The following is a 12,917-nucleotide window of genomic DNA, read 5'->3' as shown; positions in this document are numbered from 1 at the left end:
GAAAAAGGCACAGGTCATTCTTGCCTGTCATGGGGGCTAAGACTGTATTCTGAAAGTTTGTGATGTGAACCAGGCAGGCAACATTTATTAACTCTGTTAATATACTCTGCAGTATAATAATAATAATAATAATAATAATAATAATAATAATAATAATAATAATAACAACAACAAACAACTCTGCAGTACAAACCCACACAAACACTGTAGGTATTTGGCCTGCTGGGCTTTCTGAAGCCATTCTGAACTGCTATCTAAAGAAGCAGATTTTAGTGCATCTTTGGATTATCTTTTCAAATAAGGGATATCGAAGTCCATACGTAGCGGTGGTGATATCTGCTAGAATAAAACTCTTTCAAATTTCTATGTAATGTACTGAATGCCATCACTAATTTGAAAGTTGCTGGCTATGGAGACTGTTCCTACACCTGCCATATGTAAATTCCTGCAACGTGGCTTTGATGCAGGAGTGGGGAGCAGAGCTGGGTCAGGCCTCTTTGCTCACACCATTCCTAATCAAACCAGAGTTGTGACGGTGCAGTCACATGGGTGTCTTGCAAGCAGCTTTTCTTATCTCTTTGGCCACAGCTTGACCTGCAGGGTGGGTTTTCCTGCCTTCTGTGTCATCTTCAGAGGAAATTTGTGCTGTGCTTCCCTGTCAGGGACACCTCTTCTGTTGGGAGGCAGCAGTGGGCACAAAATTTGTCCCTACTTAGATAGGCAAGAGGAGAGTGTGATGTCCCCTGAGCCTGCTGGATAAACAGGTGAAGCCTGAAACAGGAACCTTATTTCACCATTTAAAAATTTCTCTTCCACTCGTTGTGCTGTCATGTTATTCATGGCCCTTTTCTTGTGTTCATAAGGATCTTCCTTCTCTCGACTGCTAGAAGTGAGGGGTTAATAATGCAGGGATAAGTTGATACATGTACCTTATGTGTAAAAGCTCTTAAAGACATTTGGCAAGATGTGACTTACTTAAAAAAATGATTGGTTAGATCTAGTTTCTTTTGGCAGGTGTCAGGACAAAAAGCTCCAGACACCCAAGAGTTAATCCACTTACATTAGGAAAAATATGAAATAGAGATACAGTGCCAGCATCATTTAGCTCTGTTATTAATTCCCATACAAGGGCTGTAATGCATAAGATTTGTGTGTGTATGTGTGGGCTTGTATGAATGTCAATTAGCATGAGCTCGGATGGAGTTTCTGCTGAATTGAAGGCAAATGTTTTTGGAGTTGTGCCAATTTTGATGGAAGTTCCCACAAAATAAATCTTCCTCATTTTACTAAGTAGCTGTTGTAGTGAAGCAGCCCTGGCAATGATAAACATTGTTTGTGGTATCAATGCAACGAATTTAAGAGTTAGGAGAAGGCTCCCAACTTTCAGAGCAGGTTTGTGTTGTGTTCCAAATGGAGTGGTGAAGAGGGAAAACATTTGCCTCCTCCCTCTTTTAAAATGAGCTTGGGATTATTTACCGCTTGGATCTTCTGATGTGGTGTCTGCAGAAATTGAGGGCTGAAGCTGACGGCCCAGGAAGTCTCCTCTGGTTCTCTTCTCTGGATTCTGTTTTGAAAATTAAGTGAAAATAAATTAATAATATTTACTGGCATTACTGTTTCATTGTAGGACAAACAAGAGACTTTGATCTATAAAGGAAGATAAAATGCTTCAATCTCTATTAAGCAGTGTGTCTTCTTTAAAATAAATACAATGGAATATTGAGCTATGTTGTATAATCTGATTTTCCTAAAACCAAAATAAATTCCCGAGCAAAAATATAATGTTGGAATAAAACTTTGCTTTTTGTCTTAAATCTGGAAAATCAGAATTAGTTCATTGGAAATGCTGGAAATATTTGTTCTTCTGACTTAGAGAAAAAATGTTTTTGAAAACTCTGATATTTAGCCTAGATCTCTTCTTACTAAAACTGAGGATCTGATTGCTTGTACTGTTTAACAAAATGCTAATGGTAGCTATTCTTTCCAGATGAAACAGGAGACTAAACCAAATCTGTAATGTTTCCTTGAAAGTTTGTATGACTTCCGTGTTTTGACTTCCATGTGTTGGTCAAACTGTAGTTTAAGTTTTATTTTCTTCTGCCTTAAATCGCCAGTAAATTGTACTAGTTTGTTTAACAAAGACCTATTACTTTGAGATCTTTTTACACCCAAAAACTTACTCACTGGGGCCATGAGTGAGGACAGCTTTGTAAACTTGTAATATTGAACAGCTCCAGCTTTTTAAAGTGAATATGCTTCAGTATCAGGCTTGCTGAAATGATGAGTTTACTATAGTGATAAATAATTTTGTGTTTTTTTTCAGTGGGTTGTAGATTGAACCTGTGAATCTGAACATGAAGCAGCTCTGAGGCTTGCCAGGAAACCTTCAGGACCTTTGTTAAGTACAGATCCAATGCTGGCTACAGACCATTAGTCTTAAGAACATGAGTGGGTAGTACCATGTAACATCTTAGTAAGAAAGTACGAAATAAGAATATAAAAATTCCCTCTTTAAGAAGTGAAAAGCAGAGAGTTATACTGATTTGGACATTTTCTGAAGGGTGTGAAAGTTAACCCCAAGACTCGGAACAAAATTATTTTTCAGCTGCTTGTCAGCATATAGGACGATGCTCTGCAGCATCAGCCTCTGTGTTTAGCCTGTTTCATTTCTCCTGAAATAGCTTGGGCACTAACAGCCTATTTCATCCCCTCTTCTGAAGGGAGAAGGTGACTTGTGAAGAGAATCTGGGAACCACTCTCTAGTTGCATGTCTCCCCAGCTCCAGGTGTTCTGTAAAGTGAACCAACTGATAACACCTCTGTCATGAAGAAATGTAGGTCTGATCTAAAAGCTTTGTGCATATTCTGAACTGTGAGCCTGTATCTTTTCCATGAAGTTAATTTCCTGTTTAAGTAGTTATAAAATGTTTATAAAGTGCATATGCACACATTCTTGATGTTTTCCTATCACTGTACCTTCATGTTTTTATTGGATGCCCTTTTTTGAGGGGCTGCAGGTAGATGATACAGTGCAACAGCAGGCTGTGTTTTTTGCAGCAGAAGTTCTGTCCCTTCTGGCTTCAGAGGTTGTGAAAGCAGAGCTGCGCAGCTCAGTGGCAATCAAGATGTTGTAGGAAGACACTGATTTATTACAATACAATATAAAATGAGAGCTGGACACAGTTTCTTCTGGGCAGCCAGCTCTTGGTTTCAGGACACCCGAGCCCATCAGACATTTAGTAATGTTCAGTAAAAACAAATGATGAATAATATGCTCAAGCACTGGCAGGTAAAAAAAAAAAGGTACTTCCTGTCATAGCACAACCTGCATTCCATCCTTTTTCTACATTTAGGAACGGAAGCAGGACACATTGCTCTCTGTTGTACTCCTGTATAGTTTAATATCGTGTAACAGGATTTGTTAGTATTGCAGGCAGAATTTTTTTTGCAGTGATTTGATTTCATTTTTTTTCTCCTAGCCTAATGTCAGAACTATATCATGTTCTTAAAAGAAGACTGTCAGGTTGATTCAGACCTGGTTTTAGTAAGCTGTGGTTCTGTGAGTGCTGAATTTAGAAGGAAGTCGTCCTGGTGAGGGGAAGGAAGACAGTACTTAAAGAGGTTCAGATCTCACATCTACATTACTTGATGTGTCATGTATGCTCTCTGGGCCATATCAAAGACTATAACATTAATGAAATTATTCTACAGTTAGCATGTCTTATGATTTATAGGATATTGCAAGAATATTGAATGTATTGTGACCAACAGCCACTTAAGCTGAAATGACCCTTCTCACCAGAGATCACAATGGAGGTGTTGACTCAGAGGAATCCTTGCGGAGGGGGAAGGGTTTTCCTTGCTGTGTTTACAATGCTTGGTAGCATGAACCAGATCAGTTCAACCAGAAGAGAAAGAAGGAAGAGGAACAACCATCTTGAACAGATGTTCACCAATCCCATAGCTAAATTTCTTGTTCAGATTAATTTCATATGATGATAAGAATTGGATAGGGAAAATTGTTCATTCAGTCTGTTGCTTTTTTAATGTCACCATTCTCTGCATCTCTCGGTGTGCTTCCCTTACTCCATCGTGTGAAGACAGTGATTTCTAGAACCATACAATCAGTTGGTTGAAAGAGACCCTCAAGATCATAGAGTCCAACTGTTAACCCAACACTGGCACTAAACCATGTCCCTAAGAGCCTCATCTATGTGTCTTAAACACCTCCAGGGATGGTGACTCCACCACTTCCCTGGGCAGCCTGTTCCAATGCCTGACAACCCTTTCTGTGAATAAATTTTTCCTAATATCCAATCTGAACCTTCCCTGGTGCAACTTGAGGCCATTTCCTCTCATGCTATCACTTGTTACTTGGGAGAAGAGACCAACAGCCTCCATGCTACAACCTCCTTTCATGTAGTTGTGGAGAGTGATAAGGTTTCCCCTCAGCCTCCTTTTCTTCAGGCTAAACAGTTCCAATCTTCCATTCCTCATCTTCCATCATCTCCCATTTCAGGTCCTTTTGCATTCTGACCTGGCTGTCTCTCACATGTTCTGTCTGTTTCTGCTTCCGCTCAACAAAATCCAAGAGTAACTCACCCAGCTTGTATCAACATGGTTCAAACATGATAAATGTTCAACATTATTTCCCAAACACAGTAAATATGTCTATACAGTAGTTGACAGGCAGGCATGAAGTTTAGGAGCACAGCTTGCTCTTAAATCTGTCCACCTTCTGTTTGTGTGCTGACTTGCAGACAGCCTATGAACTGCTGATATGGGTGCTGGGAAACCTGTGTGTGAGGGTAGAGGGGTAGACAAATTGTGTAAACGAACTATTAAAGACAGTGTCTTCAAGATGGGATTGTGGTGTATTGACAGGGTGGTGACGAGGAAACATATGTTAAGTGTTCCTGTTCTGTTCTGTGGTTGGTGGGATTGTCATCAAGTTCTGTTTCATCTTAACTTCTCTGAGATGCCAACAAGCAATAATATCCAGCTTCTTTGCTGTCACTGAATTCACACCCACACCAACTTCACTGCCACCCTAATATGTAACATTCTCAATTAAAATGTAGCATGAACCAGATCAGTAAGATCAGTAAGAGCTCAGTGATTTAAAAAAAAAAAAAATAGTATCTTCCCTGAAAATGAGAGAACATAATTAATTCCTACCATTAATAGGTGAAATTTTAAGTTTGATGGGTGCATAAACATAGGAAGAAAACAAAATTCAGATTCAATCTTATGTGAATACTTCATTATTCAAAGCTGTTATTGTCTGGAGAGATGAGTACAGAGAGTGTGGGTAATGAAAACAAGTTTTATAAATATCATTGCAATTGTGGCTGTAATGAAACAGGTTGTCATCACAGTCGCATCTGTTCAGTTTGTGTTTAAACTGGGCCAAACTCCTTGCTGACTTATGCTTGGAGCTAGGAGGATTGCAGATGGTGTGAATCACCAGAGAATGCAACCAGTATTTTTATAAACCTTTACTTTTATTAGGTGGATAACACCCACAAGTACACTTCTATCACCAGACAAGAAGCATGGCAGTGGCAGAACAAACTTCCTGCAATATTTTCCAATGTGGAATCACAGGGAAAATTCCCCAAGTCAGAAGATAGTTCAATATCAATTTCCCATTCAGTTCCTGGCCCCTTTCTGCAGTAATGATATAAATTATTGCTAAGCATGATGCTTTTTTTTTTCCTGATATAGCTTTGCAACTAACCAGATAACTTAGTGTGTTTTGTTTTGTTTTTCTTTTTCTTGGAGTTTCTAAATAAATATCAAATGGACCTAATTATCTTTCCATAAAGCTGTGTACAGCACTAATATTTACTAATAGAAATAAATTTATCCTCTGTGTAAGATCAGTCCCTGGCACATGTTTCTAAAATGCTATCTGCTCAGCTGTCTGCTTAGCTTTGTGACTAGAGGCTGGTCATTTTTCTTTGGAATGATCTTTTTATTGCGTGGCCTTTGGAGAGATTCAGTCGCTGGTTTCACACGTATATATGTTTTGTAGTCTTGATTGCCGCCCCGGATCAGATTAAATTGGATAACTGAAATATATTGGTTGTTTTATAAAATGCATGCATTTACACAGATGAAATAATGCCAGTTTATACGGTGGAGTGCCCTGACTGGGATTTTTTACGTTGTTTTCCTCCAAGTGAGCTACTCTGTCAAGTTCCTGATGAGAGCGGCAGTTTGGGAGGTGAAGCAGACCCTGAGTGTACTTGGATGCTGTTGCAGAGTGCTCAGCAGCTCCAATGGGCTGATGTTTGGGAAGCGGGGAGCTCTGCTGCATCCAGCCGAAATGGAACCGGCAGAAGGTAGTTTCTCTAGAGTACGGCCAGGACACTGCAGCCCCCATGAAAGCCCTGTGAAATACTTAGAGGAGGCAAGTCATTAGTTATTTGAGGTTTTTTTGTACCAAAAAAATGACAACTGTGGCCACACATGCCCTAGGTCATTAAAGTGCTACACAAGCATACTTTTAATTGAAAGCGGACAATGTTTCCTAATTAATTACATAAACCATGCTGCAGCACAAAACAGCCTCATGTTCAGTAATACAATATAATTTGTTGCGAAGTTAAATAGTGTATTGTGAGCAACCGCCAATCTAGAAGCTACAGTTTTGTTTCCATCGTTTCTCATTTGCAGCACACAGAATTGTGAGATTTAAAACCCAAACCACAAACAAAAGAAGAAAAGCCTCCCCAAACTTGGGGAGAGATCCTTTATATTCCTTCTAGTTGTGAGCCTGCCTAATATTAGTCTTTCAGGCTTTGCACTGTGACTGAGAAATAGGAATGTGCTTTTTCATAAATTAAAATAGATTCTTCATGTCATTACTGGATTTTTGTTCCTGGGGATTTAACAAAGCATAAACTATTATGGAACTTTTATGAAGTAAGATACTGAGAGTTGAGGAGGATTTATTTCTGTTGGCCTCCTTCAAGAGAGACACTGGAACTTTTATTGAAGAACATTCTCTCCAATCCTGTGTGCTTGATACCAGACCCCAATCTGTTTCTTGCAGGTGTGGCAGGAATGTGTCTTAACTTTGTCGTAATTTGCAGGTTCCCCAAGGGTTTTTCTGTGACATTGTTGTATTTACACTGTCTGGTTCTGTGAAAACAATGTACTTAATACTGTCAGATTTGTTTCAATGCACTTAGACATAATGCAAATATAAAATATAAAATAAATTGCATGCCAGGAGCTGTCATTTAGGATTTCTTCAAGGCTCAGCTGCATTAGTTAAGGCTAGCTCAACAGAGCCCTGCCTTCATGAGCTACCTAGTTCTCCTTCATCTAAGCACACTTCAGGGTTATCATCTTGTCTTTGTGTTCAGTGAATCTTCAGAGGCTTTCCTGGACTTCTTGAAGGGGATCCATCCTGTAATTCCAGTATTTGGGTTCCTCATGGTGTTGTCACAGACCAGTCTTTCCTCACACCATGAGCTGGATCTTGCAGTGGCTGCCATGTCATGATTATCTCCAACTCCTGATTGCTGTTACCGGCTACCAAAAGGAAGGTGCAGCACAGCCACACAGTCACTCTTTTTCTTTTCTTTTTTTTCCTTTTTTTTTTTTTTCCCTCAAGGAAATTTCAGCTCATCTCTACATTCACAACAGAAAAAAAGCTGTTACCACTGTACATTATTAAAAACAGTTGTCATTCAACGCTCATAACAGGGTTTTTATAATCTCAAAGCTACATCTGTAAGTACCAGTGCAGTGAAACAAAGAGAATTTGAGGGAGATGTGCAGGATCCCAAAGTAAATTGGTGTTACAGCCATGAACAGGGACATCCTTTCCCCTTTCTGTCAGTGCTGATGTTGATACCCAATTACGAACAGAAGTGTGTGTGTCTGACTTGTGTGGTTGTTACCCTCTTAACAGTTGGCCCAGCTTGAGAATATGAAGACCTGTTCAACAAGTATTAAATATAGAGGTGTCATAAGCCTTTTTCTTCACGATTGTACTCTGACTCTCTCACAGTTTCTGTTATTTGCTCTTTTACTTTAGTTTAAACATCCCTCACAGATCTGATTCCTAACTTGTAGAGATACTGCATCCATGGGGAGAAATGCTTCACTTATAATAATGTTTTATAGTTCCCTTTGTGGCTTATTCTGGCACTGTGACTTGTCAGAGTTGAATAAATTGAATTCTGCAGAGTGCTCTTGTAAAATGCCACACTTGATTTTATTAATAAATGCACTTCAGTGTGATGAATGCAGCATTAGAGTGGGATGTGGAGTAATGCTTAGATTTGTGGATGGTAGCTCTAGATTTTATTCTCAAGCCTCTCACCAGATTATTATATCAATCACGCGTAGGTCATTTTCAGGATTTCTGCTCCTGCATTCCATATCTGTAAAGTGAGTTTATTTTACCTGTACAGCAGGTCTGTGGTGACACCCCATTGATTACTTTTTGAACAGTTGGGTAGCAGGCACGCTGTAACATCTCACAGAATGGTTGTTCCACTCATATGCCAGTTACCCAACAGCTGCCTTGTACTTCCATCATCTGTTTATTGAGAACAAATACTTTCCTGGGTTGTAAATTGTCTGAAAAGAAATCATTGTTTTAACATATATTAATATTTATGTGGTGTTGTCTGTCAGAGTGAGCTTTCATTCCTCAGGTGAAGCAAGCAGAAAGAAAAGTATTACTAGAACACAAACACAAAATAAAGAACATGCTTTGAGATTTTTGAATGAAATATGCTGAGGTGTTTTCTTTCCAAAAAACTATTATTGAGCATTATTATTTTTATGGACACTTTGATGTGCTGTACTTTAAAAGCAGGCAGTAATTACCAGTGTGTCTGAATCTATCAGTTGATAGGGGAAACTAAAAGACATGAGCAAAAGGCATGTCTCCATTAATGAGGTCTGAGGTAAAGGTTCTAAAAGCTGATGGAATTTAGGAAGGGCATGTTTTGCTCTGGAGTATTTTACATTTTGAGAAGTTTGCTTTATAATGAATAGAGACTTAATAACAATTAAGCTGACACTAATTCAAAATTAATAACTGAAGTACATTTAACAACTAATAAAAAGGGGCTGTTGTGTATGTATTAAACCTGGAATAGCGTATCTGACGCATCGCAGTGTTTTAGGCAGCTAATGAGTTTTTCCATCAAGTGTGGAGATGCATTCGTTTGTGGAATAGTTTTATGTTGTTTTGGAAGTTTGAGAAAAATGATACCTGATATGAGGCAAGAAATCCAGAAAGCAACAATGCTGAAAAGGCTATGGATATGATTTTACAGAATGACAGATTAATGGGTTCTCTGTGTTGTGTGTAAGAGTATCCCATGTTTTGTTTTAACTAGTCAGTTCTCAAAGGAGCATATCGGGGAAGCTAGTTTCCTGTATTTTCTCTTGAAAGGAAGGAAGGGAGGTGATGCATGTAACTAAGCCCTAAAGCAAAAATAAGCATTTGAATAACCATTTATTACAATATTTGAAAAAACTGTTTTTCAGATAATCGCCTTTGATGAACTTCGAACAGACTTCAAGAGCCCAATAGATCAGTGCAACCCGGCCCATGCAGTGAGTACAACCAGGGGCTCGCTAAGCAGCGGCTGCTAAAGACGGAGACGCGCTGAGCTGTCAGTGACAGTATGAGTGTGGAAATGGACGAAGAGTCTGTTGTGAAGTCAACTGTAATTTGGAAAACTGATTTATTGGGCCAGTTTTAGGAAGCCAGATGGCAACTCTTTGTGCTAATAACTTTCCTTTTTGCTGAAGGAGGCAGGAAAATAATTTGGCAGTTCAAAAACTGAAGGATGTATGATGTGATGCTAATGCTTTCTTTTTATCTTTTCATTCTGTGGCAGAAGTTTTCATTTTTGACATAATTTGCTTTCTCTGTGTTCAAGCATGGGTGACCACCTTCTCCACACTGTATCAATGAGTCAAAAGCTTGAAGAGATTTGATAAAAGGTGCATTCCTAGATCTCTCTGTCCCATGGCAGGGTCCTAAATTGTCCCGTGCTTTAAGATTAAATAACACATTCTGCTGCATCTGCTCTTGAAAAGGTTAAATATCAGCCTGGGACTGTAAAATCAGTTTTACCTAATGAATGAAAATGCAACTCATTAAATATGAAAATTCTTCTGTTAACTAAAGCTGTAATCTGGGGTGATTTCACTGACTACAGTTATTACAAAAATGTATCAGATTTGTACCACCAGAACTGAGAGCTGAACTTGGCTCCCTGTCTTCTCACTGGCAATTACAATGATTATGACAGGTGTTGAATTTGATCTCTACAGAATATCAAGTTATTGTGTTGCCCACAAATTATAACCAGATTCAGTAGCTTGTTTGCGGTACTGCTTAGACCACTGATATTAAGCATAATCTTTACGTGAATCTTCAAATAAGAAGGCTTGTTTACGCTTCACCAACGCGTAAGCGAAGAATGAGAATAGAAGAAAGAAATTATATGAAGAAATCCTATAAAGGGCTTCAATGGGAGTAATCTGGTTTTCAATTTACTGGAAGTAATCTGATTTTGAATTCACTTTATCTGCTTTGACTTCTCATCTTGAGAATGGCACACAAGAAATGTGTATTTATATGTACCAAATTCCAGTAATTTATTTTCTTCCTTAAACTTCTAAGATGCTCCATGGAAATAACTTCCTTTTATTTTAAAATGGTAATGGAGTTGGTCTCCAGAATTAAAAAAAAATAGAGTTAATAAGCCCCTGTTTCAATCATATTAGTGATGTAATCAAAAAGTTCATTATAGAGTTTCCAGTAAAACACAGCAAAATATTCTGTGATCAGTTGATGTATTTCACTCTCTCCTATGAAACTTTCTGTGATAACTCGAACAATACTCTCAGATTGTGTTCTTCTGCACAGTATACATGTTGATGCCTTTTATATTGACATAAAAGGAAGCTTTTTAGCAGGTATTTCTTATTTTTATGTCTTTGGTCAAGAGTATTTTCATTTTTCCCTATGCATAGTTGCTCATGCCCATATTCCATGTATTTGGTGAGGTAGTTTTCTTTATTGCACTATAAGGATGTTTGATGTTTACTTATGTATTTTCCACAGTGTTTTCGAGGCAGAGGATAGAGCCTTTTTGACAAGAGAAGGCTGAACTAGAGAGAAATCAGAGGCAAAGACAATGGAAGTACTGAGAATTTAATTAAAATTTCCTGGTTTCCTCTGTTACCGGCAGTTCAAAGATGGACTTCCTACTTCTCCAAGGCCAGCTGCAGTTAGGCATCTGTCCTCTAAAGAGAATTAAGAGGATTATTTTTTCCTCTCCATGTACTTCCTGCTAAAGGCGAAAAAGCTTTCTGCAGCTTCACAGGCATATCCACATGTCCTGCAACCAGGAGTCTGAAATTTCTGAATATCTTTTAGATCACAGATACCACAGAGAGGCGCAATGTTTGTCTGGTGCCTATCAAGCTTCCACCGTCTCTCCAAAATTATTATTTAAAAAAAAAAAAAAAAAGGCTGAAACTTGGAGACAGGAAAAGAGACGTTTTTTTGGAGAACAGAATCAGAACTCAAACTTGGAGCAAATGTAAAACATTTGAAAAGCAAAAAGCTTAGGGAGAGTCGGCTTCTCACATGGGTATGTTACATTACCTGTTTAAAAAAGGTCATTATTCAGAACATTTTTTTTCCATGTCTAAATGAAAATATTACCAGGTAGTCTTCTGAGGGCAACAAAATCACTCTGCCTTCTGCATTGGAACCAGCAGGAGAATCTTTCACAGTAACTCTAGTGGTGGGGTTATGCGGAGTGAAATCTGATTTTTCTAGTGATTTTTCTCATTATGAGCTATTTAAAAGAAAATTTGTCTTGGACTTCTTTCTGTGAATCAAGCTTAGAGCATCATTTTAGTCACAGTGCTTGATTAGAGTGACTTCCAGTATTTATGAATGCATCAGTTTTTTAACACGTCATTTCTAGGACATTTCAGATATTCTTCACTAATGGGTTAAATTCTAATATCACATATTGGCTGGGCATACTCTTAGTGACAGAGGAAGGGCTCCCATACCTGCTGTGCAGTTGTTTTTTCCATTCAGAATTACCTTCAATCCAGAGGTTGGGTACCTGAAAATGCGCAGACAAGTCACTGTGGTATAGATTGGCACCATTGCATAGAGCCACAAATGCTGACTTAAAAAGAAGTTACAACTTCTACAACTTCTACCACAACTAGGCCCAAGGCTAACACAGACTGGAATCCCCAGTTTATAGTGTTACACCCAGTAAAATTGAAAAAATAACTTATTGGGACTTTGAAATGGGTCAGTCATTTGGCTTGCAACCAGTAGGTAAGAAGTGAATACTATTGTTTCAGATTAATAATGTGTGTTGCTTCCCTGCAGACATTAATTTTGATCTTGACCCATTGTAATTGTAATACAGTGTCTTAATTCATAACACCAGTTAATCTTTCACCTTTTCCCCACTTTTTCTTGACAGAGAGAGCGGCTGAGAAATATTGAGCGCATTTGCTTCCTCCTGCGAAAGGTGAGCATAAACTAGCCTAGGATTTGTGAAGTTTATGAGAACTAAAGCCATCAAGTGGTCATCTGCGTTTGTTTTCTCTTTGAATGATCCTCACCCTCCATTGATGAAAGGCTGAGTTCTACTGCAGAAGTGAAAGTCATGATGACCTTGTATGGAATAAGTAAGACAAACTAAAAAAGTTAACATAATAGAGGATTTCTGGATAAAAACTGAAACTTCAGAGCATCTGCCCATTCATTTTGGAACATGCTTTTCAAAGGGAGTGAATCATCCTGCAGTTACAGCTTGAGGTGCTTATAGCTCTATAAACCGATGATATTGTTGTAGTGCAGGCTTTAGAAATACCTTTTTTATTTTAATA

General features: G+C 38.4%; 1 protein-coding gene across 2 annotated transcripts in view; it reads left to right on the top strand.

Moving 5' to 3' along the window:
• CNIH3 (cornichon family AMPA receptor auxiliary protein 3) overlaps nt 1–12,917 on the top strand; it is a gene marked incomplete at both ends in the record, with an annotated part of 51,701 nt that overhangs the window by 15,920 nt on the left and 22,864 nt on the right. The window contains 2 exons of one of the 2 annotated variants that reach the window (XM_082048708.1): nt 9,522–9,590; nt 12,509–12,556. In XM_082048708.1, coding sequence (XP_081904834.1) covers nt 9,522–9,590; nt 12,509–12,556 — 117 coding nt within the window. The remainder of the gene's footprint in view (nt 1–9,521; nt 9,591–12,508; nt 12,557–12,917) is intronic. The other variant, XM_082048709.1, reaches the window with a different exon arrangement.

Source organism: Streptopelia decaocto, assembly GCF_964273445.1.
Source record: "Streptopelia decaocto genome assembly, chromosome: 3".
NCBI lineage: Eukaryota > Metazoa > Chordata > Aves > Columbiformes > Columbidae > Streptopelia > Streptopelia decaocto.
The sequence above is the reverse complement of the archived record's forward strand: the minus strand, read 5'-3'. Positions and strand labels throughout refer to the sequence as shown.